The sequence below is a fragment of the Trachinotus anak genome, unplaced genomic scaffold (assembly GCF_046630095.1).
Source record: "Trachinotus anak isolate AG129_WGS33_773 ecotype Australia unplaced genomic scaffold, CSIRO_AGI_Tana_v1 ptg000012l, whole genome shotgun sequence".
NCBI classification, from domain to species: Eukaryota; Metazoa; Chordata; class Actinopteri; order Carangiformes; family Carangidae; genus Trachinotus; species Trachinotus anak.
This window is the reverse complement of record NW_027273863.1, coordinates 5934269-5960970: the sequence shown is the minus strand read 5'-3', so window position 1 is coordinate 5960970 and position 26702 is coordinate 5934269. Positions and strand designations below refer to the sequence as shown.

At 41.3% G+C, this 26702-nt stretch overlaps 1 protein-coding gene across 1 annotated transcript; it reads right to left on the bottom strand.

The window, feature by feature from the left end:
• Positions 1-848: 848 nt before the first annotated feature.
• Positions 849-15151, bottom strand: lrrc24 (leucine rich repeat containing 24). The gene is made up of 5 exons (XM_071492511.1): positions 14896-15151; positions 5125-5319; positions 3908-4186; positions 3398-3566; positions 849-2955 (listed from the first exon to the last, which is right to left on the bottom strand). The coding sequence occupies exons 2-5, from the start codon at positions 5284-5286 to the stop codon at positions 1709-1711; spliced, it is 1857 nt and encodes a 618-aa protein (XP_071348612.1). The 5' UTR covers positions 5287-5319; positions 14896-15151; the 3' UTR covers positions 849-1708.
• Between the last annotated feature and the right edge of the window lie 11551 nt (positions 15152-26702).

Genomic DNA, 26702 nt, shown 5'->3' with positions numbered 1-26702 from the left:
AGCAGATCAGTAGTTTCTGAAATACTCAGACCAGCCCATCTGGCCCCAACAACCATGCCACATTCAAAGTCACTTATTATTATTATTATTATTTCTTCCACATTCTGATGCTCGGTTTGAACTTCAACAGGTCGTCTTGATCATGTCTATGTACCTAAATGCATTGAGTTGCTGCCACGTGATTTGCTGATTGGATATTTGCATTAACAAGTAGCTGAACAGGTTTACCTAATAAAGAGATTTCGAGTGTAAATATATATATATATATATATATATATATATATATATATATATATATTTATTTATATATATGCTGTGTCACTGCTCCACTTTAGAAACTGGCATTGTGCTGATGCTGTGAAGTGTCTGCCAGGCTATTCTACTGTGTACAATTGTGTTCCTAATTGAGTCCCCATGAAATAACCATGGCATTTAATACAGTTGTGAGGACACAACCATACAAATTGAAAAAGAAGACATTTTAATAGAGTATTGACATGCTTTTGAATGAGAATCAATACAGTCCTTGGTCTTGGTATGAAGCACAGATTGTACGGTGTTTCAAAGCACATTTCCAATAGCACTCTCCTATCTTAGTCCACAAGTAGCTCTGAAAGCACACCTGACACTACAGTGCTTAGCATCAGAGAGGAAGAATAAAGAGTTTATAAACAATGGACAGCTCACAGACTGACCTCTACACACTGACTGAAAGCCACAGTCAATCTATAAAACACACCTTTCACATTCAACTGCTACATATCATGTGTTTAAGGGAAGGAAATGGAAGAGAGAAACAATAACCTTTTACAGCAACCCCTTGACCGTACAAGAAATGAAACATAGAATTGTTTAAAATACATTTTATTACATAGAAACAAAAGACAAATTGTGCAATATTCACATTAGAATAGTTGTTACAAACCTATTTTAATGGCATTAATTCCACCAAAGATTTGATTTCAGACAATGGAAATGTTATTTCTTTGTTCAAGTGTTACAACAAACAGGTAGAAAAAAAAACATGGCATGTTAACATCAAGGGATACAATGCTATGGTAAAAATGTTGTATAAAAGACTCGCTGCTGCATTCAAAATTAACCTCTTTAAACAAATCCACCCACCCATGCCCACTCACACATATGGATAATGACAATGCAGTTTCAGTAAGAGGACTGGTTCAGGTCTAATTCTAATCTGCAACAGGGTCCACAGAACAACAACTTTACTTCACAGTGAAAATTAGCTTCATTATATTTACACAAAACACAGATAAAACACACAAAGCCCTAAAGAAAAAAAAAATTAAAGTACAAAATATGAGCCACTGTTTTAATCCATAATGTGAGTTGTGTGTGTGCTGCACACACCTCTTTTGTGAGGACTTAGATTTACTGTCACTTCTGATAAGGTTAGGCATGTATAATTATCTTTAAAGGGTTGATTTGGAGACAGACTGGTATGGTTCAGTTGTTATCTTCCCTTCAATTATCACTGTTCCTCCCTCTGACCCATCTTAATGCCATACAATCAATCAGATAAGGATCTCTGAGAGGCTGATCCAGGTTTCCCCCAGCAACTGACACTTTCCCCTTTTAAAGACCACATAATAATCTGATGCTTCAAATCAGTGCACCAAGGTGATTTCCTTTAATGTCTTTAAGTCCATCAGCATGTTGTTTTATGTCAGAACACAATTAAAACCCCTTAGCAGTGGATCTCATAAGCAACCTGTGATCCAAAGAGGAGACTCTGACTGAGGAAGAGCTCTTCGGGGTCTGTCGTTAGGGGTCCCTCTCCACCATCTGCTGGGTTTCTGCGAAGCCCCATTCCCCCTGATCTGGTCAGTGTCTGCACCATTTCATGGTCCAGGAGAGCCTCCTTCATACCCTTCTGCTGGACAAACCCGCTCATCATGGGACACCTGGATGAAGTGGACCCCATAACGGGCTTGGCTCGGTTGAGGACGTACATCTCGTGGCCATGGTCATCGCGGTACTCCTCCAGCTGAGCAAAGGTGGTGGGTCCATCAGAGTAGTCGTTCACGTAAAGGATGCTCTCCTCCTTGCTGGTACAGTAGGAGCCTCCTTCCTCTTTGCGGTACTGCTGGTGACGAGTGTAGATCATAATCAGGAGGAGAACGGCGGTGAGCGCCAATAAGGAGATGCCAACTGCAATGGCGGTTTGTGTGGCAGGGCCCAGAGCACTGAAATCCATGCTGTCCTGCTCGTACAGTGGCTCCTGGCTCACATCCAGAACCTCTGGCTGATAGAAGGAGTTAGATGAAGAGGAGACAAAGGAGTGCGTGTTCGAACGAGGCCAGAACTGAGATGAATATGAAGAAGAAGACATGTTGACAGCCAGATGAAAGGTAACTTTGGCTACACCACCAGGGTTCCAGGCCTCGCACTCGTAGCGTCCAGCGTGCGCTACAGTCACGTTGCTGAGAAACAACATGCCGCTGCCCATGTCTGGGTCAAAGCTGTCCCTCTCACCGCCCTCCTCAGTTCCGCGCACAAGTCCGTGGATTCCGCCAACACCTCCCACCTTGATCCCTCCACTGCTGGGCAGGGCTGTTACCACTCCTCCAGCCCCAGGCCTGAAGAGCTCACCGTTGGGTCCCAGTTCTTGAACCAGACCTCGAGGTGATAACTGGGCCTTGCCATGGGAAGATTTCTTCCAGGTCACCTGAGGCTGAGGGTATCCCGAGGCCTGGCAGGACACTCTGAGGCTCTCCCCTAGTCGCACGGTTAGGTGACTGGGCTCGAGTTGAACCACGGGGGGAATACAAACCAGGCTGTTGGGGGCCACCTCCACCAGGCTGAGGTGGGAGAGGCGAGGCGGTTCCGAGCACATCAGCTGACGCTGCTCAGCAGAGCTCAACAGACGCTGGCCGTCTTTGCTGATCCAGGTTCTTAGCCAGCCAAGAGCACAATCGCAGCGCCATGGGTTCTCTGGAGGAGAGGGATAGAGTCAAACAAGGGAAAGATTGGTTAAACCAAGTGTGTTTTGTTTATGTTCAATTTTGGCAATTAGTTAGAGCTCTTCTGGCATCTACAGTACGACTAATTGCCCCTCTTTTACAGGCTGTTTTTTTCAGTTTATTTTTTAAAATTATGTCTTTGAGGTATTTTTTTTCCTCATTGAAGGTCTATGGTTGGCTGAACCCCCTTAATATGTAATATTCATTCATTTTCATTGACATCAGTCTGGTGGTTGCAGCTAGCTTAAAATTACAGTGGTAGTGTGTGAATTTCAGTGCTCTGGCAGTGCATTCCCGGGCAGCGTCAGTTCTTTAGGATAGTGTTGTGGAGCATTAAATTCAATCTTGGAGGATTATGTCACATTACTGTGAGACATAATGTGCTCTAGGAACTCTGTACTCTCTCTGCCTACCTGTGACACGTAGCACCTGCAGGCTGACAAGTGGTTTGAGGGACGAGGCTCCCAGGGTGCGGAGGTGATTTCTGCTGAGGTCCAGAAGGGCTAGAGATGACAAGCCAGACAGGGCTTGCTCCGCCAGCAGCTCTATGCTGTTTTCCTGCAGATGGAGTTCCTGCAGACGCTGCAGACAGCAAAAATAGACATACAGCAGAGGATGGAAAACGTGAAGAAGTTAGTTAAAGGAGGAGGAATAGAAATGTCAAATGTGAAGAGAGGATGACTCAATTCTAGACTCAGTCTGTGCCGTATTACTGTATGATAGGGATTAATCAGACATGCTGTCATGAATTGGATTTACAGTCACAGATGTCATTCTATATAATCCATAAAAAGGAATCCCGTACTGGAATTGCTTTGGCTTTCCAAGCAAAAACTACGGTTTTCGGAATGTGTAATCTAAACTTTGCATAAACCATTGCCATCCAGTCATCTGTTCCTTTATCTCAGCTCACATGCACTGACCTGCAGTCCCCTGAAGGTGTGGTCCTGCACTCGAGTGATCTGGTTTCCGGCGAGGTAGAGGATCCGGAGGTGCTCCAGACCCCGAAACATGTCAGGGGTGACTAGGTGGATGAGGTTGCCATTGAGTGCGAGCTCCAGCAGCTGCCCCTGGCTTAAAAATGCCCCAGGCTCCAGGGCTGAGATGCTGTTGTTCTGGAGGTAAAGGTAGTGGAGGCTGCCCAGGCGAGTCAGGTCCTGAAGACGGATCTGCACGATGGCATTATCCTGGAGAAAGATGGTCTTTTGGGGGAGAAAGGGGGAAATTAAATTAGTAGAGGGATCACAGAGTGATTGCATTGGGGGAACAGAGGAGGGGATGTGATGTTTGATTTGGTGTTTGTTTTGTACTCGAAAGTGAGCGTGGCCTGTTCCTGTGCTGTGCTCAGTGGGTAGAAAAATGCATTAACCATGAGGAGAGATTACATTAGCAACAGGGCCACTTTTAAACCTATGCTCTCACGGGGCTGTGCAGAGCTTTGGATATATGTTAATGTAGGCAATACAAACAATGTGGAACGAGTGCGTCCAGGATCATGATAATAATGACACCGACAATGTGGCTTGTGCAGCGTTTCTCCTGCTTTGTGCTTCAGTTCTCTTGCCAAATGCTGCACAAGCCATTGTCAGCAAACATCTTCAAACAAACAAACAAACGAAAAAAAATAAAAATGCTTCAGTGATTGGAGCTACATGAGAAGTGCACAAATACACAGCTGTCTGCTTGATTGGTCATGTGCATTCACTGGGGACGTTTTCCAAAAAGCGAACACGGGCCATAAGGTAAAGTATGATTGAGGAGATAGACCTGCTGAATGAGGTTAATGGAACAATTTATGCAGGACATGCTTCCCATTAATATTCATAAGCTGCAGTAATGTTGGGGGGCCTGAACCCAAGAGGAAAAGACGGTGTGATGTTAAACATCTTCTCAACAGATGATCAGAGGGCGTGCAAGAGTCACTTTCTGTGCAAGAATGAATAATTACACAGCCAACAGCACAGCCCCTCCCTCGGGCTTACATCAAAGAGGGTCATGGCGAATTGATTAACCACAATCATTTCAGGGTAATAAGAATGGATCAGAGAGGAAGTCATCTGATACAAAACCACTGATGCAGGAGGAGGGCGCAATGCACCAGCAGCTAGTGCCCTAACTTACTGTCGATCAGCCAACTGACCTCGGTGACAGAAGGGACGCCCTGAGGGATTTCTTTGATCCCAAGAGATCCGCACTCCACTGTAAGGCTGTAGCAGCGACATCCAGAGGGGCATCCCAGAGACAGCTGAGGGATGAGGGCTATTATGATCAGGATGAGTCTGGAGAACCACAAGAGGACCATAGTGGTTTTATAGTCGGCCTTCGGAGACAAAACCTGAGGAGAGGAGGTAGGAGAGGAGATGAAAAGTAAGCATTAATCACTCACCACTGTTATATCCAGTACAGGCTTTTTCCTTCATGGTAATGTATTTCATCCTCAAAGCCAAGATTGACAGGGGCTGCAAGATATGTTGTGTATGCAGATGACTGTGGAATGGCAAGGGAGGGTTGATAAAAAAGCAAAGCAGCATAAGAGTATCGCCTCATGCCTTCCTGTTTTCCATTCAGCTGTGTCTAGTCAGTGGAATTGCAGCAGCTTCTATTATGGGCTTCAATTAATTAAAGATGTGATAAAAGATGTGCAGGTTGCCTCAAGGACCTCTCTCTTGTCTTTTTAATGCATGCACAAACACACTCACACTCCACCTCTATTTCTCGCTCTCTCTCTCTGTCTTACAAAGGCACACACACACACACGCACACACATAGACATCCGTGCAAATGTACTGCACAGAGACAGAGGCCTTGTTTTGACCCCGGTAATCTCAGAAACCATATTTACCTCCTCAAAGCAAATCTCGAGTGGTAACCAGCTCTAATCCGCTGATCAAAAACATCAGCATTGGTTGCTTGCTACACCTTACAGCAATATATTCCTTTGATATAAACCCATCACCGAGCAACTCATCCATGTACTTTTTTTTTCTTTTCTACACAGCCTGGAAGGGATTTATTGTTCCGCTCGACTGTTCACATCAAGAACGGCCTCAGATTCGCTGTCCAATACCATGTAGCACAACTGTGTTCACAATAGTTCATCGGCAGAAGATCACATGAAGATACCGCGGGGGCGGAGATATAATACATGTTGAAAAGTCACACTGAGCCCATCATTCTGCTCCGGCGACAGCAGGTGGATTTATTGCGCTTTGCTGAGCCGACTGCTTCTTCCTAGAGAATCTTCATCCAGTAGAGAAGCAGGCATCTCATTGATCCAATCTAAAGTCTCACATTGTTATAAAACATTCATGCGCACCCCGACCGTGTCTCTGGATCCCATTAAGCTTGTTTGACTTGCGAAATTTCTAGTTTGCTTAAGATTGCAGAATCACCCAGACAGATAATTGATAGCATTTAGAGCTGGCTCTGAATGATTTGGAGATCATCTCGTTTATTAATTATTAGAATGCACACAGATCTCATAGCAGCTCAGTGATGAAAGGGTCTGAAACAAACTGTGACTGATAAATATTCAGTTTGCAGGGTGTTTGAACTGTTCTGTCAGATTGATATCTAGTGTGTCTCATTTGTAGTGTTATAATCCACACCAGTAATGTGATGCAAAAGCAGCAGCAGTAGGATCATTGTTTCGGCGGCTCAGAAGTCATTCTCAGCGCGGACACACTGCATTATTAAGAAAATGAGCGATGAACTGGATTTTAATATTGCATGTTTGATTTGGAGCACATTTACCAGGATATCCAGCTAGATTAATACAATGTGACCCACATAAGCTGTTCAATCGTCTTCTCTCAGCAAAAACAGAGCAAAAACTTATTAACGAGAGCATGCCATTTCCTCTCTAGAGCTCTCCAAACAAGCGTGGAGAGAAATTATGTATTTCTATTGTTGTGAGGAGAAAGCACAAAAATTGAATTTTGAATAAGGCCTTGGTCTGTCATTGAGCTTTTGTTACTTTCACAGTGAGATGACTTTTAAATAGCTTTGGCTTACTTGAAAAGTGTCACAGAGGGAACCAGAGAGGGAGACACTCGCCTGCCCTCAGCTAAGAATACAAGCAGAACAGGATGCACAGTCTGATATTTGTTGTTGGAATATGTGCCCGACATCAATGCAAATGACACCCTGCCAGGGAGAGAAAATAGCTTATGCATTTCCCTGTCTTCTTAAAAAAAAAAAAAAAAAAGCCCGAGTGGCAATCACGCCCCGTATTCAGTTTCAGAACAAGTGTGATAAGAGACAAGGGTAACCTATGGAGTTCTCAGGGTCTGCAAACAGACGGAAGATGAGGACAAAAATAAAACAGCTGGGCAGAGGTTTCTTTAAATAATGCTGCTGACTGCAACTTGTCCCACAGTGTACTGTAAGCGCTACTGTTTCAGGATCAGCCTGCCCTCGCTTTGCTTGACTCTCATCTTTTGTCATGCTGATGTGGGATTTCAGTGGTAAGAGGTCAATTTGTTCATTTCAGTCTCAGTAATCCTCAGTGGAACATGCGTAATCTGCACAATCAGATGCTTGTTAGCTAAGCTGCTCGCGGCGCTGTCGACGTTTTTGTGGAGGGGGCTCCTTTGTTTGGCATTAAAAAACGAGGTCAGCACTATATCTCTATTGACTGTGTGAAAATTTGTAAATAGGATGATTAGAGCCTAATGTTGTTGACAGGGATCTGAGTGTGGAAGGAGAGCCGCTGCAGAAACCTGCCAGGGCAGATGTCAGTCAACAAATGCCAAAGGAAATCTAATAAACTGCACATCACACAAAGCCTGTTCAGCATTCAGTATCTGCACCTACCTCCAAACAGGCATCTACAAACATCTCTGCAAACATTATTTTGTGCTGGACTCCAGGGCGGCATGAAGTGTGTTTGTTTGGGCATTTCAGAAATTACAATTGTCTCTGTATTCTTGACATAGTGCTTTGTTTTCATGCTGCAAACAAATCATATACTGCTGAACAATCACAGCCCGGCTGGCCAAATATTCACAGCAGAAAAAAAAAGAAAGAAAAAAAATGCATAGCGCTGCTGTGATTTTCTCTTATTTTTCCAAGCAGGGCAGGTGTTGATGTGTTGGAGGTGCAGCAGACAGCCAGAGTGCTGCAGGCAGAAGCAAAGTTCACATCCCTGTGCTGCCACCGGTGCAAGTCGGCCTCATCTGTTGTTATGGTAACTCTTGTGATGAGGGAAGGTCTGCTTGTGGGGCCTGAAGGCCAGGCACAGTTCCTGTGAGCTGGTGTTAGGCAAACAACTCCACTGAAATAGAAGCTGTCATTTCCCGGGGAAAATTGCTCACAGGAACTTGAGCTATGTGATGACCCAGAGCTAAATCGTAAATTCTCTTTTAGTCTAACTCTCTCTCACTCTTTCTGCAGCGTGAACTTTTTCCTCTTTTCCTTCTCTTTTCCCCACTTTTACTCTCCTGCTTCCTCACTGTTTCTCTGAAAGCCTCCATCATTTTCCCTTTCCCCGTCTCTGACCTCTTTCTTTTCTCATCTCACGTCCTTCTGCTCTGACTGACAGGTGCTAAATCATTTGTCTCAGAGCATCCTTTTGTCCACAAATAGACTGAGGCCAAGGCACTGGGAGAACAGTGTGGCACTACCCCAAGAGTAACACATTGACTTTGAGTGATAGGCTCCACCATGCACACAAGAAGCACACACACGCATACGCACGCTCATAAACATGCATAGCACACCTACAAAGTGGCACTTGTACACAAGCACTAGCCACCAACATTCAGGGACAAACACTCTGAGTGGCAGGCGCACACACACACACACACACACACAAGCGCGCTTATGCACTCGCACGTCCTGTCTACAACTGGCAGCAGCCATCATCATTCACAGACACAGACCAAGTCAGATGCAAACAACCACACACACACACACACTTGCACATATTTTTGTGTCAGTGGTAAAGGAAGCTCTGCTCAGTTAATAAGCCGGCATTGATTTCTTTATTTTTCCTCTACTAGTCTGTCCAGCTGAGCTCCCCAGCCATTGATTTTCACCATGAAAGCAGATGTTTTTTGGGGGGGTTGGGGGTGCGGGTGGTTGGGACTATATTTGCGAATGTCTGTGTTGAAGAGAAACGAAGTAAATGAGTGCATGTTGCTTGCTGCCGGGATACACTGTGTGTATCTGTGTGTGTGTGTGTGTGTGTGTAGCTCAAGCAGCAGCAGCAGCCCTGTGCCTCTTCTCCCAGCGGAGCCTTTAGTCTAAAACCCTCACTCCATCTCCCTATACTTAGACAAACTCGATAAATCTTTGCTTTTTAAGAGTTCACATGATAAAGTGCTGTGACAGGTCTGCCTGCCATGTAGAGACTGTTGTTGGTAATGGAAGCTGGCCAGCTGAGAAGCTCAAAGGTTATTGATATAAACCGCATGGAGGCCCAAATCAACACAGAAACTCAGATTTTGTCTGAGGCTGTAGCTGTGCTACCTGTCACCACTTATTCCTCCGAGCATAGCTGCACTGCTACTCCAGTAAAACAATGATGAGCTATGAAACGAACAAATACTGTCCACTCAGTTATATTAAGTTGTTTCAGTGCTGGCTTCCCTGCAATTCAGTTTAAGTCGTGATTTATAATTGAGAAGCTAAGAGCACAAAGGCAGCTGTATGCCTGCATAATCAATATCCATTTTCCGCACAAGATTTACTTTTATGCACTCACTGTCCAGGAGGGGTGATTGTAACATCACATTATCATGGCTCCAGGCTTAAAAAGAAATCTTTCAGCCCAGTGACGCTTTTCCCTTTGTTACTCTCTGCTTCCTTTTCTCTAAATCCTCCTCTTCTTTGTCTGCATGACTAAACAGCTGTGTAAAAAATGTATGACTACAAAACAGCTTGAAGTATTACGCAGAAAAAAAAGCAAAACATTGATTTTGCAGATAAATGTATTTATATAATTATACAGACAAACTTTATCAAATACAAAATAGAGTTGCATTTAATCATAATTTAGCCCTTTATAAGTGGTGACACTATTTATGAAACTGCTGCCAGTGATACACAACAGGACAAGACAGACACACACACACGAACACACACACAGTTGAACAGTTGAAGACTCATGCACCTTTATTTGGTTTATGACAATTTTCAAAATAATGATTTTAATAGTTTAAGGTTTTTATAGCTTGTTAACAATGGATAGCCCTTGTCTATTTGTGTTCCTCTTCCCTATAAGGCACTTTCTATAAATGATTTATAGGGAAGTTACTAAGGATTAAATGAGAGTTTACCAACATCTATAACTGCATATTACCAAGAGGAAAGGATAAACCTAAGCCAAATGGATTTTCCACAGCCTGGCAACAGAAAACGTGTTTTCATTCATGGCTTATATCTGATTATCTGATCTCTGTAAGGATTATTTATTGCTTTCTTAACCACTAATAAAGCCATTAGCCACAACTATAGCCAGACTGATACCGGACTTAAGACGCTGATGCCAGTATCAATATTTGGAAGTGTGAAAAAAAAATCTGATGTTGACATTTATTTTTTTATAAATGCATGTCGTTAAAAAACAGTCTTGATACATATCCCTTTCATTTAAAAAAAAATATTTCTTTGTTTTTATGTGTAAGTAGATACTGACTGAGCTGTGCCACAGTTGAAAAATAAACATGTCAGAGCTCTCTGGTGGACGATCAATGTAATGGTGACACAGTGTCTAAATGACCTCAAACCTACTTTGGCATTTCTGCTGCTGAAATGTCTTGTTACTTATTCTCCAGCACACACACAAGCTGATATATCTGCAATGAGCATATTCCTTTTGGCCTGACCAGTCTATTTCCTGTTACAACCTTATATAAAGTGTGCAGTATTAGAAAGCAGTACTCAAAATTACAGCACAATTGATAAAAAATTATATATCAGCCTCTTATTTTTCTTTACACAACCTATAACATAAATAAACACTCAGACAATACTTCAATCCCTTGTCATTTACCATCTGACATATATGCTGATACTAATGTACAGTATGTGTGATGTGTTAATATTGGTTGATATCTCATCTCAGCCGATTCATCAGTTGTGCTCTTCTCAAAATAGACAGGAGTAATCCTCTCTACATCATTAACCCCAACTGTGGAAGGGATTCTTACTATTATGAGAGATGAGAAGCTTGATAACACCGTCATGGTTGTCTGTTAGATCTGAAGCTAAAGCCTGAACGTCATTAGCTTAGCTTAGCATATAGCCTGGAAACAAGGGAGCAGCTAGCCTGGCTCTATCCAAAGGTTACCAAAATCTGCCTACCAGCACCTCTAATGCTCACTGGTTAAGTTAATCAATTAAGCACTAATTTTAATGACTTAATGATTTCCTGAATTGATTCAATTCCGATTCACAAGGTCCCAGTTTGATGCAGTTCCCATTTGATGAAATATCGATTCAGTTTGAGATATTTCGGTTACGATACCAATTCAACGTGGGTATGAAATAGGTTCTCAGAGAAGTAATGCTATAAATTGTTCCTCTAACCTGGTGCATGATTAAAAATATTAATGTTTACATTACAAATGGACCCAAAACAGTTACATTAATGCAATTTTTGATTTAAGGTGACCACTTGGTTAGACACGCATCTCAAGAAATTATGGGTAGGTGAGTAATGTGCACCAGCTGTACTGTGAACCAGACTCTTCTTCTCTTGGCTTCTTCTTGCACATCTGGACTTGCTTTTGTGCAGCTCTTCATAGTTTTTAAATCCGAAATGCAACCACACATCTGCCTTTTGACCTGTGCCTTCAGTGGATGCACATCTGCCATGTTTATTGTCTTTCACGTGACCAGATCTTGTTGTGCTTGAAGGTTGGTCACACAAGACTAATGGGGTCACAGATCCATGGGAGACAGTAAAAGGAATGTATTAGCAGATCAATTTGACTGGATTTAGAATGAATCAATTTTTTCAACCAGCCCTACTATTAAACAGGCATATATGCTAAGCTAACCTTATAAGCTGCTTGCTGTGGCTTCATATTTACAGTGTAGATATGAAAACAAATAAGTGTATTTACTAAATATCAAACTACCCCTTTAAAGTGATTATGATTATTTTTTCTAGATGCTAATAAAAGTGAATGAGACATCAACTGTGTCTGTGTCTTTGTCACTCAGGTATTTAGTAAACATCCCAGCAGCAGCTTCATAAATTGTGTCACGTTTTGAAACGTAACCGTCAGCGTTTCCTGCTCTTCACACATCAAATAAATCTGTGTCAACATCACCCGTCTGACACCTACTCGTTTCCTGTGTCACCCTCTTTTCAAATGTCAATTTTCTCCAGTCTCTCTGTGTTCACGCAGACACACACACACACACACACACACACACACACACACACACACACACACACACACACACACACATACATACACACATGCACACTGTCCATTCTAATTGTCAAGGTTGGTTGATGCAATCGATTACAGCAGTTTCATTCACAGTAGCTTCAACTGACGGGCTGCAGAATTTATGAGTCAGTGGATTATGCCCGAGCAGAGGGAGTGGTTTGATTTTTACATTTCTTTTGCACCATTTTCATGTTTCATGTTTCACAGTGTAATGGATGGGTAAGATCAGACAGGTTGGGAGACGGATGAAGTGGAGTCACATCCTCCTCTATTGAGAAGCCGCACAATCCCTTCCATTTTAATATATTCCTCAATTTTGATGAAAGTGTTCACATGAATAGATTTGTATTTGATTTGTTTTTTTTAAAAGATGTATTATTGTGTTTCCTCCAATGTTCCAGATGAGTGAATCTGAATTGTAAATATTATTCCTTTTTATGGCAGTTCAGTCAAAAGTACAGATATTACTAAAGCAGCAATGAAAGTGTGTGGGGGGAAAACGATGCTTTGATAATGACTGCGTATCATCCAACTATACTGCATTTCAGTAATGCTGGGTATGCTGTAGTGCCTGCAGTAGAAGTCTTTCAATCCTCATGAATTATGCCAAGGAAGTGACAGCATCTGTTGACTGCAAGTGGAACATGTCAGATGTATATCAGATTACACTCCTGCATGTGGGCTGTATGCTTATCAGTGCAGTCTGGCATACAGACAGAAAATAATGAAATTGTAAAAGTAATCATTTTTCTCTTCTTTCTCTTCTCATGCATTTGCTCTTTCAGCTGATCTTTGCTGTCTGTCCATGTCGTTCTCAAGTCAGGCCAGAACTGGGGGTGCTATACAATTACAGCCAAGAGAGATTTCAGTCATCATTGTCTGGCAGACACCAGGCAATGAAAAATTAAAGATCTCTGCAGGCGTAAGAAGTCAACTTGTCTGTATGGATCTGTCCACACAAGACTGATACCCCACCCTTGGAGTTAAACAAACGAGGTCCTGTCCAGGGGCCCGCTGTTTGGCTCCACACTGCCTCATGAGCAGAATAGCAATTAACCAGAGGGACATGCATTAAAACTCAGACATTAGCAAAGAAACTGTGACACTTACAAGTCTGAATGAGCAAACATGGCATTCGCCCTCTAGGCAGAGATAATATGGAACAATAACCTAGTAGTGACCTAATCACAATACCCTCTTCTTGGCATCTCCTGTAGTGTCACTATAATATTCCTGCCAGATTGCCTACAAGGTGTGTGCTGTGCTCAGCAGTAATCTTATTACACTTCATTTTTTCTAACACAACAGTATCACTTTAATGTTCCCATGTGATTGGAATACACAATGGCTCTGCAGGGAAATTGGCAGTTTTCTTGCAAAATGTATTGTAAGATGAAGATATCTGTTTATGTTGCAGTAGCACTGCGATATGATGGGACAAGCTGTATACAAAGTAATGGATCACTGCTGTCACAACTTTGTCATTAAATATCATTTTAATTAATCACCTTTTGGATTGTGCCTTAGTAAAAAAAAAAAACAACAACAACAAGACCATTTAACAACAACAGATAAGCATGGTTTGTTAGTTTATATTATAGGATGTAAAGGAGATATAGACTCAGTTTCTACTTTATTAGCTACACCTTGCCAAATCGAATACAGTCGAAAACAACAGTCCTGTAAATACAACATCTGTGATGTTCAGTTTTGGTTGAACTTTACGGTCATTTCAGAGGTTGCCATTTGTGTGTCTGCTGAACTGTCAAGCACACTCAGTGGCCACTTTATTAGGCACACCAATCCAATACAACAGCCCTGTCATTATATCTATTTTTAATTTTTAACGTTCAGTTTTTAGGTACAGGTAATATTATTACATATCAAATACCTTCACTGTGTTTTTATACTCTTAAATAGGAAATAGGAACATTTGGGGGATGTGATGTGTTATTGATCATAGCCCACAGAAATGATTCTCAGTGTGGGGTGGTGTTTCATTGTACTGTGTTAAACTGAGAGATATATTTATATTTTATCCACCCCATTAATATCAATGAGAAAATGTTAGAGTAGTGTTATATCGATAATATCTTTACTGTTTTATATTTAGTTATTAGTCCATTGAACATGAAATAATGATATTTAGAGTAAGTGCATACATCACTGATCTTCACTGTGGGGTTTGGGTGCCTTCAGGTGTGCCTGAGTGACAACATAACGACGTTTCATTTCACTTGAACTTCCTTCCTGAGATTATTCCAGTTACAAAACACCATTTGTTTCGCTCCCACTCTGTAATCTCCTTAAGTACACGGCAGACAGTTTTACACTTCAACATATATCAACACAAAACAATCTTCCTCCGTGGGGTTTCTTTTGAAGATTAAAATGCATCAAATGTCAGATGGGGTCGCTACCAAACCTCCTGTGAGACCCTCCTGTGTTACTGTCCCAGGCGCACAGTGTCCCCCTTTCCCCCAACACACACAACTGCGACCTACCGGTTCTCTGCGTGCACGGACTTGATCTTGGCAGCTGTCTCCTCACTTGCTCGAGCGACTTAATAGAGAAAAATAATAATAATAAAAGATATTTTCTTCTTCAAAAAAAAAAAAAGATGAATCCCACTTCAGATCACAGCAGATAAATGAGCTGGAGCATTGTTTCCCTCCTTCCACCCCGCTCGCTGTTTCCTCTCTGGCTCCTGGCTGGGCAGCGCTTTAGAGTCCGCACAGGCTCAGCTCGCCCGCTGTAATTGGATGCTGGGAGCCGGAGGAAGCTGCTCGCCTCTGCCAAAGCTGGACGTCAGCGCTGATGATGGTCGATTTAGACTCTTATCTCCCGCTTCTGATATTGTTTGCGGCTTTGATTCATTTTTCCATTTTTTTTTTCTTGCCTTTTCCCCGACGTTATATTCTAACAGTGACCTACTCTAATTATCCCTGCTTGAATTGACTCCCTCCCCCTCTCTCTCTCTCTCTCTCTCTCTCTGTAGAGAAAGGGAGGGGTGTCTTTATTCTTGTTCATTCACTTTAAGAACATAAATTGGATGGTCTCCTCGCTTGTATGGCACCGGCTGTTACAGTGAACGTTAAGTGTAATTCCTCGCAGCTAAATGAACCAGGACAAGCAGCGCCATTTGATTGGTGAACAACACATTCGCAAGGGACCCGAGTGATTTCAGCACCACGGACAGCGGCCTTTCCTTCTGAGGGGTCACGGCCGTGTAAGACTTGATCCTCCACCCCCCCCCCCCCCCCCCCCCCCCCGCCCCCGCTGACAGAGAGACGCGCTTTATGTTTCCTGCAGAGGCGAAGGCAGGAGTAAGTGTGAAAAACCGCCAAAGGAGTGAGCTGAAAAAAAAAAGTGCCATTTCTGTCAGGCCACCGGTGGATTCGGGCTGAACCCTGGTCCCCTCAATATCCTGCAGAACCATATTGCTCAGTTACAGCAGGCGGCTGCAGTTCCTGACTGTCCGTGGGGCTGAAGATGAGCTGCGGTTACTGCTGCTGATTGTTGAGCCATGGTAACACTGAAATGCTCTGATGAATAGATTTTTTTGGTTTGGTCTCCATTTCCGAGGTTGTCTGAAACCTTTTTTTTTCTTCTTTTTTTTCTTTTTTTTTTTGTCTTACGAACTCAAACACCCCATCGATTATAGTCAAGCTATGACTTTTAGCCACAATTATTTACCTATTAGGCTACTATTCACACTGCTCAGTACTTTCAGCTAACTTTTCCATGCTCATATCCAAAAGATGTAGCCATTTCAAAGATTCATCTTTTGCTTTCAGCTTGTTAATTAGCTCAAAAAAGAAGGCTAACGAACAAACAGTTCGCAATTTCGAATCTTATTCTCTTACTTTTTGCTTGTTAATTAGCTCTAAAATGACGGCTAACAGAAAAACAAGTCAAGTTAGCTAATGGATAAACAGTTAGCTATTTCTACTCTTTATCTGTTTACCTAGTTTATCCGTCTTTTAGCTAACCCTTTCAGGAAGTCTACTTTTAGCTATCTGCTTCAACCATTTATCGATGGAAATACTTTTTAGCAAACTATTTCAACCCATTATTCATTACTTTTAACCATTGAAATTGCCTATTCATTGTGTTAGCTAGCTAACTATTTGAACTGTTAATCCATTACTCTTAACAAACCATTTCAGTAATTTATCCATTCACCTAACAATTTAAACTATTTACCCATTACTTACGTGTTTAGACCTGTGGTCGGTTGCTAACTAGTTTTTATGCACCCTTAACTGCAAGACTAGCTACTGTTCAGGTGTTAATGGATTCAACATGTGGCTATTTTCTTTCTAATCAAAACATAATTTCTATGTTCTCAAACTGTTCAGCTATTCTATTGTAATCTTACCACGTACCTCCTGGCAACTGCTGAAGTACTTCCTGGGGTACAAGTAGACAAAACCTGGTTGGGTCACACAAGTAACGCCCATGTGCCTCTGAGTGTGTGTGCCCCCTGTGATGATGACTTGATCCTTCACTAATCACAAACTGCAGTGGTTAAAACCGCACTGACCCACATTTAGCATCGCCTGATTAACAGCAGCGTGCATGTCTGTGTGTGTGTGTGTGTTTGGGTAGTGTACACGTGCACGCGCATGTTCCTGCACAGTGATGCGTAGCTACGTGTGAAAAGGTTCCCATGCCTGAGCAGCCACATTAGTTTGTGTCTAATTGTGTGCCTTTGTGATGCTGAGCAAGCTGCAGTGTGTGTGTGTGTGTGTGTGTGTTTGAGCTCAGATTTTAATGATCTGCTCATACCCCCTTTGGGCTAACACAAGCCTATTTCAACCAACATCAGGACAATTAACATCACACTCAAACGTCTGTAAGAGCAGAGGGCTCCCTTCACCATCTTTCCTCCTCTCATCCTTCCGTCGTTAACTCTCCATTTTCAACTCACAGGAGAAGCAACAAATGTTAAATTACAACACACGGGCTATTTGTATGCATGCAAAGTCCCATCCCGATTTTATTTGCACATAAATTGGTCCATAAACTTTGTTAACAAGTTGTGTTTTCCAACCATAAACACCTTATTAAACAGCCTTAGAGTGAGATAGTTGGACTTATAATGTCATGGTTGCCAGTTTGAATCCCCCAGATCTGCAGGGAAATCAGTCGTCTACACCCACTCACTACACTATCCAACTGTCTAAGTGCACTTGAACCAGTCACAGTTTCATTAGTGCTGCTCTGTGACCAACCTTAGAAGACTGAAGTTCTCTGGGCTGTTTCCAGGTTTGTGAGTGTGTGTGTACCTGTGAGTGTGTGTGTGATTGAGTAGCAACCCTTCATCCCTTTGCAGCTACTCCCACAGGGACTCACTGTAATTAGGAATCTTCTCTTTCTCAACTTGCCTTGTAAATGAAAACACCACGATATCAAAGAGGGAACACATTGGATGCAGCTGGGCTGTGGAGGCTTTTCCACCTCCAGTGTTGGGATGGTGTGCCTTTGTTACCATTTGGCCTCTTTGTTGTCCAGGAGCTTCAAGTGAAAAAAACAAGAATTTATTTTTCCAGAATAACAGCATGTTAAAGAAAAAATCCAGGGGAAAAAAAACACCAGAATTTGAAAATTCTGCAGCTCTTCCACAACACAAGCAACACAGCCACAGCCTTAAGCATATGACTACAGTTAGCAGAAGGCTAAACAACAACAATCAACATGGCCACTCATTGCCCGCCTTGAAGGCAAATCTACCTACACAACAAACCATTACACACATTTAAGATACTACAGGACAATGAAGTTAGCAGCCTATTACCTGCTCTCTCTATCTCTGACATGCTTCAGTAGGAACCCTCTATCTCTCTCTGAAAAGACCTGTGATTTGCCAAAGTCTCCTGTCACAGGCTAGATTTTCTAAAGCCTGAGAGCAAAGCCATGAGGAGGTGCAGATGCGTAGTTTGCCAATTGACGCCATTGAATTTTTGCTCAGCGACGCCAAAAAAATGACTGCCTCCCTCAGCCTTAAAGATACTTGAATTAAGAGACACAAACTAACACAGGATTGGAAACACAAGCCCTTTGTCATTGTGAGAAATATAATTGTGACTGAGTCATCCATCTCTTTGTTACTAAAATGGACAAGTTTGAGCTATTTTCTAAACGGCACTCATAGATAAACTTTGACAACTTGATTCAGAGTCAGACAGACAGATGGAGCGATATAGGCTAAACCAAATTACCAACTGGGCAGTATAATTTTCATTTCCATATTTTATGAAGCAATATGAACGCGTGCAATTTCCATACAAATGTGAGAAAAAAGAAAACCAGGTGAGGAAATCACTTTTATGTTTGTGATGTGGTCTACATGGGTTAGAATCAATAACATGAACAGACAGATGCTGGGGAGATAACAGCAAATTAAAGCAAACCTGCACCATACACACACACACACACACACATTCTCAGACACACACACGCACGCACACACACACACACACATTCTCAGACACACACACGCACACACACACACACACACACACACACACACACACACACCTTGTAATGAGATGATCTCCCAATGAATAGCATGCAGGACATGAAAGCTTTACAAATGGCCAGCAAAACAACAGCTGTAATGCGACAGGCAGACATTTGTGCCACTAATCGCTGAGGGGATTGTCACATACAGCCGAATGGAGGCTAAGAGAGTCTTATGTTATAAGGGCTGATTCCACAACACACACATACACACATACTGCTGTCCATCATCCCTTACCTTGGCCCTCACACCTTGACAGCTGTCAGTGATTTTGACACGTGAGATCACAAAATAAAGGGATTACACTGATCTGTGGAGAAAAAGCCGGTTCCCGGTAGATATTCCACAAGGTGTACACATCTAGTAAACAACAGCATTTTATAAAAGCACACTCGCAGATTAAAGGGTTATTGGAGTTCATTTAAAAGACAGAAAAATATATATTTTCTCATTTATCAGTGATATCTAACTGTGAAGATAGTTTTGGTTTTGTGTGCCAATTCTATTTATTATATTTGTGGTGCTTACAACAACGAAAAATTATGTTTAAATTATTCATGTCTCTCCAGAAACTATTTCCTGGTTGATTTGTCAGAAGTTTTCAGTGGAACATGAAATAAAGTGTGAAGACTATTGACAGCATGTTCTATGGATTACACTATGGATCCGGGCAACACTGGAAAATGATGTTGCTGTTGAAGTTTTTTAGAGCGGTACTACTCAATAATTGTACATTAACAATGGATGAGATGACTATGTGTGCTGTGAAAGAGGCTGCTCAGAGCAGGTGCTGAGCAGGTAGCATACAGTGGTTTTTTAGAGCTTTAGGCGGACTGGAGGCTACTGGGAGTTGCAATCGGAAAGTATCGAGAAGGCCGGTGGCTAACTGGTTAGCATGTTAACTTCAGTAGAAGAAAAGATGTGATAGAGGCAAGAAATAGCATTTGTGTCGCTTTCCACCACTGGAGACAGCTCCTGATGAGTAGAGGAATGAAGTTTGATGCTGAACTTGCAACATTTCTTCTAGACTGGTAAGTAACCAGCTGCCAATGCTAACACTGGCTAAAGAGTTTATTTAAGGGGAGAATATGGTTTCAGTTAGGCAACTAAAACCTACCTGGTTAAGGTGAAAAGATCGTGGTTACTCATATTAAAAAGGGAAATGTTATTGCAAGTCTGTAATGGGACATAAACATCAATGCTATGCATACCTTGCTACATGCATGTCCACCACCCCAACTTCCACACTGCCTTAAAACAGGCAGTCATCTGCTTTCATGTTAGCCATATTAATGTCTGAATTATATGTCACATTTAGTGTATTTAGCATTTTTGCTTGCTTTTTAAAAAATATGATTTAAAATGAATTTTTTTATTGCTGTGAGCACCACAAACAGAGACAAATATCTTAAAACTAAAATAATTTCCAAGGCTAGAAATCATTAGGGGTGAGTGAGAAAATATATGTTGTTTTTGTGATGTGGTGAAGTGATTCTTAAATGTTAACTATGTTTGTGCTTTAAATTCTCGTCACATACACAGTGCTGACTTCTTTAATGAAAACTGCGATGAAAATTTTCTGTTAACAACCTTTTCTTCATGTTAAAATTAAGACTAAAACTAAATACAAAGTTACCTTTGGAAACAATAACTATGGATACTATAACTATTTCTTTGTTGAAGAACAATTATACAATAATGTGAAGGATGGACAAATGGACAGGCTTTAATGCAGTCTTATTCAACAACCTGGAGCACACAACATATCTATCTCCTGATTAGTAAAAGAGTTACCTCCGCTGTCCAGAAGATGAATTAGCCGCTTGACCTGTTGCACTACCATTAATAAGAAACCCCTTGCAAAGTTATGTGTCTGTCTGTAATGTTATCTGATGTAATCCGTTCTTGGAAGAAACAGATTTATGGACTAAATTCACTCACAGTCCACTGAGAATTAGACAATGAGCAGCAACAAAACGGCTGATACTATCTATGAAAACATGCAGGCAGCACAAGGACATTTATAAAAAGGAAAACCAAGGCTCGTGAATGACTGCAGTGAATTCTGCAGGTAGCTGCAAACTAAAGGCCAAAATGTGCCTAGTCCTTGATTCTACTAAGTCTAGCAAAAATCAAAAAACTAAAATTTGACTGAAAATAATTCACATTTTTGTCAAAAGACTAAAACTAAATCAAAACCAGTTGCCAAAATTAGCACTGCACACACACCAAACAGAAAACCAGGTGCTAACAATCAGGGCAGAGGTGTCTCCCTCTTCCTGGATATCCCCAGATGCCTTTTCATCTGTGATTTCTCAGGAAGTCCATTACTATTGCAGACGGGTATCGTGCTTCTGCACCACAATCAATACTCTTCCATTAAGGTGATGAACGGTCTGTTTCCCCAACCTCCTGCAGTCAAGACAAATTCTCAGGACCCACTGATCCAAATCAGTCAATGTGGGCATGGCAGTACACCCAGGCAATGTGAAGGGTGAAGAGAGTGACTGACCAGGGAAGTCTGACTGGCACCTCCATCCCTTCAAGTGGACCTCTGTGTAACGCATGCTGTCTTTAACCTGAACAGCAGTCAGATGTAGAACCAGGGATGAGCTCTCTGAGGGTAAGTGCTTATCTTCGAGGTAATCTCAATCACAATTTGAGGGTGGGATCTAATTTAACATTTTTTCAATGCAGGTAAAGCTGCTTCAAATTGTTCAAAACATTTTTTGTGACACATAAATGCTCATAAAAAAAAAACACACACACACACACACAAAACACAAATAATAACACATATCACCCTTCACTTAAACCCCCAACACACAGTGATTTGTGTTGGTAAAAAGTTTCTCTTATTTTTTCATATGAAAAAAAAGACATTATTTTGGTTTAAAGGTTGGTAATTTTCATTCTCTTCTGACATCAACAAGGTGAAATGGTAACTGTCTTGGTACCTGTGAAAATTAAAAGCCACTTCAGAGCCAAGTAAACACATTTCCCCACAGTATTCTCAGTAAACATTTGTATTATTGCTCCCCAGCTGACAAAAACATTGCTAATTTATAGAGAAACTGCAAAGTCACCCGTCAGGAAACAGGAATTAGTGGACTAATTTTTATGGAGACAGACATGTTGTGAAAACCTTGGCAAAGGCAGCACCAGGTTAATTTGATAAAGTCCGTGTTGTTAGCAGGCTCTGGAAACTATTTCCCTTCAATTTAACAGCTGACATGTTCCACTATCTTTTGGAAATCTGAGAAGAATTGCAAAGTGGTGAAGCAATTACTGGGTGACTGACAGGCTTGCAGCCGAACAATTAGCGAAGCCAACAAAGCCAATTCTGCATAATGTTCAAACAAATTTCAAATCTGCCTGTGAAATGGAAAGATTGGTATGGCTATTGGTGATTAATGGTACTGATTGCTATATTACATCACTGAATGAATCAAAGAAGTGGCGTGAATATATATTTGGGTTGGCAACTTGATGGGGTGCTGCTAAAAATGGCAGAAATTGATCTTGTCTCATTTAAGTGCCTCTCAACCAATTTTACATGTCACTCACTTTAATAGTCATGGAGAGTATTGATAAGCTGGTGGAATTGGTTGTATAATGTCATCTGTGGTTGTGAAGGAGCTTTGTCAAGTTTGAAACAATGACTCAAGTGACATCACTTGAGTTAGGTACATTCAGGCTTTGAGGTTACCAAACTGTAACAGAAAGCTGCGCTACACACTGGGGAAAACTGAGTTTTAAAGACAGGAGTGTTTACTATGCAGGCAGGGTCAATTATGCTAAAGATGCTTTGAAGTGTGGCACCCGGGGTTTTTGCAGCATGACTCATATAAGGGACTAAAGAGAGCTGCAACTAACAATTACTCTAATCACTGATTAATCATTTAGTCTATTAAATATCAAAAAACTCAACTGGACTACAAGAAAAGCTAGCTAGCACTGTGAGAATGTACCTAGACACATTTTTAATAGCTGCATACAGTAATACTAACCCTGTGTGGACGTGATACAATGGCTGTCATCGCTGTTGTAGGGCACAGTTTAGGTTAAACCCTTTGTAAAACATGAATGCCATTTGCAAAAAGACTAAAGAAAGAGACTATACTCTTTAACATAACTGGACCATACAGCCTCAAGCTAGTGTGCACATTTATTGTATTAAGGATGTTCATCAAGGAACAGATGGATGGATGAATTGGAGATGATAGATATATGGATGGATGATTTCTGTAGAACAAACAAAAGGAAATACATTGCCATGCACACCACAACAAATATAACAAAGAAAAGGTACCTGAGACATTGTAAATTATTAATGCATCAGAGGTAAAGGAATCTCTAACCCTTTACCATGTTTCTGTTATCAGAAAATACAAGATACAATTTAGATAACTACATCTTTGATATAATTTGAAAGAAATGAACAATCAGTCATCTAAAACAAAGGAAATTCCTTTCCAGCAACTTGCAGGTCTCAAACAAAGGGATTCTGATAGTACCCAGTCCTTTGCTAACCTCCCCTACCCACTCTCCTCCCCAGTCCTCTGACAGGTGAATCTCCACCCACCCAGTCTCATAGAACTGACATATCAGCCTGAGATTCTTGAACATCATTTCATCTCTCTTTTATTATCCAATTAAAAATCTAGGAATAAAAATATAAACAAAAATTTAAAAAAAATAAAACAATTCCACCATTAGTTGTCCTAAAGCTAGACTGGGACTTTCCAGTGTAACATATTGCCAAATTGTTGACATTTTGCTAACGGCTAACGCTACACTATGTACTGGAAATCAGGACTTCACTGCTCTAAAACAGTAGTTGCACAGCCATAGTCTGTACTGTATATAAATAGACTGTATATAAAAAGTGCACAGCACAACTTCCTGTGTAGGCTGCTGTTTTAGCAGAGAGGCAAGGGAAAATTTATTTCAGGAAAAAAACACCATTTAACCAGGTGTGAAACTCTAAAGTTTATTAATACCTTATGTGCTCTTGGATCGATGCATATACCTACATACTCGCTAATACACAATAGAGTATGTAAGGCAGTATCAGTAATTTCTGATACTAGTATCAGTATCGGTACAAGCCTAATTAATATAAGTAAATCCTTCTTTAAGGATAGAGGACCTTCATTGTCATGGTTACCATGAAACATATGCAGTTAATGTTGTGTAAAAGTCATGAATAAAAGCAACAATGCTGACTATCACAGGAAACAAACAACGGTCTCCTGTGTGAAAGTGCTGTGTTTTGTTGACCCACCTACCCATCCCAGCCCCAATCCTAACACAGACTTTGCCGCTCTACACATCAACTGACTTCCTCCTTTGCGCCCATTATAGTTACTACAGTTACTACAATCACCTAACAATAAAACAGTCAATAAGCTGCTTGCACAGTTGATTTGTGGTGTCGTCTTTTACAGGAGTACAGTCTCTCTGAAACACCGCTATGAGCAGAATGCTTCTATCAGTATGCTCACAGTGACAAAGCTAACACATTAATGTTTAGCAACTATGATGGTTACCATGTTTACCATTAGTTTAGTGTGTTATCTTGCTAATATTTGCTTGGAATGTGGCAAATACAAAATACAGCTGATGTTAATGGGAGTCTCAGTCAGTGGTGAAAAGTCAGGGGATCACCAGAGTCATCAGGATTTATCCTCAGGGCAGCGTGGATATCTGTACAAAATGTCATATTTCAGGTTGGACTAATGCATAAACAGGCTGATCAGCAATGCCTCTAGCATGGCTCAACATGTCCAGTTCCCAGAGCTTAAGGTGACAACTTTAAATTACTAATTTTTATCTTTTTATATTTATCAGAACCAGCATAACACAGTAGAAAATCCTCAGCTGGAGCCAGAAAGTGTGTGGCACTTTTGCTTGATAAATGATTAATTAATTATCAAGAGAATTGATGAATAATTTTCTGTCAGTCAGCTAATTCAATAGACTATTTTTTTTCACAGTAACCTCTTGCATGTTTTACCTAAACTTCTCATGAATTGCCTTTAACTTCCCCTGAGCCTGTGATGATAAACCTATGTGTTCAAACCTGTGTCTGAGTTGCACTGCTTTGCATTGGGCACGTCCACATGAAACAAATGATGATGAGCTGACATCAGGATGAAGGATTGTTCAGTGAATTTATTAATCCCTGGGTAGCGTCAGATGATCTGAATAATAATAACAGCTCCTGTCACTCTCTCATCAGACTTATTAATGAAAGTATTAAGTCCTGGTGTCGCACAGCTGATATGTCATATATTGTAGCTGACAAAAGTGGGGGACCAACAGCTCGCTCGCTGTGACCCTGAGCAGTGCCTGTCTTTCAGTTCTGGTAAGGAGAAAGGGTTGGTTCCCAGAACTGGAGTCACCTTTCAAACAAAATGCTACAATGGTCCCACAAGCAGGAAAATTGCTTTCTGTCAAAGAAAAAGGTGACTCCAGTAAAGGAAATGTCCTTCAGCCACCCCTGGTGCACCAGCTGCACCACTCCACTGCAGTGTCCTATGGACAATACGGGCAGCATACAAGCATTCAACATTTACACCTCCACATCTATCATCTGTCTATTACTGTAAAAGTAATAAGGAGTGATTCTCTGTGCTATGCTGTTCCTCATCTTGCCCAACCAGGTCTGTTGTAGCTGATGAGCTTGTGCAAATGATTAGCAGGACTGATAGCAGACTCATGAAACTAAAAACAGCAACCCAATGATGGGGATAAGAAGTGTTGTGTACGTTGTGATAACAAGCCATTGAAATATAACTGTGTTCATTATGTAGCTTAATCCTGTAACCTTGTGACACCCATGATGGATGTTTTGGCCCAGTAATAAAATGGCTTGGCTGGAGTAGATGTAAAATAAGCCGGGGGTCTCTATATCCACGGTCATGCTGCCCCCTTCTGTCTCCTCATCTGACTCTTCTGGCTGTTTTTTCCAACCTCACCCAAAACCCGCTGGGCACAATCATGTATAATAGTCAGCCCACAAACCTAATGCACTGAATGTGGGATTAACAGCTTTTTACTTTGACGGTTCAGTCAAAACTGCTACACCCGGAGCTGGAGTATAATTTTCCTTTTTGTAAGAAAAATGTCCAACGAGTCACACAGGGTGTTAATGATATAGGATACAGGTCATACAGGACTGGGACTTTACTGTAGCAGTGATGGTTATCTATGGCTATTTGTATCTATTAGATGTATCAGATTCCCTGGAGACAGAAAGCTCTAAAAATAACTACATTATCAGTATGTTTCCTCCAGCACTTTTGTGTCGTGGAGTGTAATAAACATTGTACTTTCTAGGAGCTATTGGCGTAGTCTGGTTGCATGTAGTCCATGGTGTAGTCTCTAACTCATAAAGGCAAAAAGGAAATAATTCAAATATCCACCTTTGTCCACTGAGAACAGAGTGTGATGCTGTAAAACAAACTGATATGACCATTGTTAAAAACACATTCATATAAATGACAAAGGAAGTGAAACTTGGCTTCATGTTTGTTGCCATGTTGAAAGCTTATAATGCTCTTCATGCCAGTGTTTCCTTGACACAGACACAGACCTACCTTCGTAGAGAGCAGTTTTTATATTTACAGCCATGCTGCCCTCTACTGTATCCATGTGGTAGTATGGTCATTCTGTCAGTGCTTAAACATTTCATCTGTATCTCGTCAAGCAGCCAGGACAGTACAGAGGAGGAATAGTTAGATGTAATAGATTTAATTATATGTGGTTTTGCATCGTTTT

Excerpts from the sequence above, each read along its gene's own strand:
- lrrc24 (XM_071492511.1), bottom strand. The coding sequence starts at position 5,286 with ATGGTCCTCTTGTGGTTCTCCAGACTCATCCTGATCATAATAGCCCTC. Across the intron at positions 4,187-5,124 it reads GCGTCCCTTCTGTCACCGAG|ACCATCTTTCTCCAGGATAA; the intron begins GTCAGTTGGCTG and ends CTCCCCCAAAAG. Across the intron at positions 3,567-3,907 it reads ACACCTTCAGGGGACTGCAG|CGTCTGCAGGAACTCCATCT; the intron begins GTCAGTGCATGT and ends TGCTGTCTGCAG.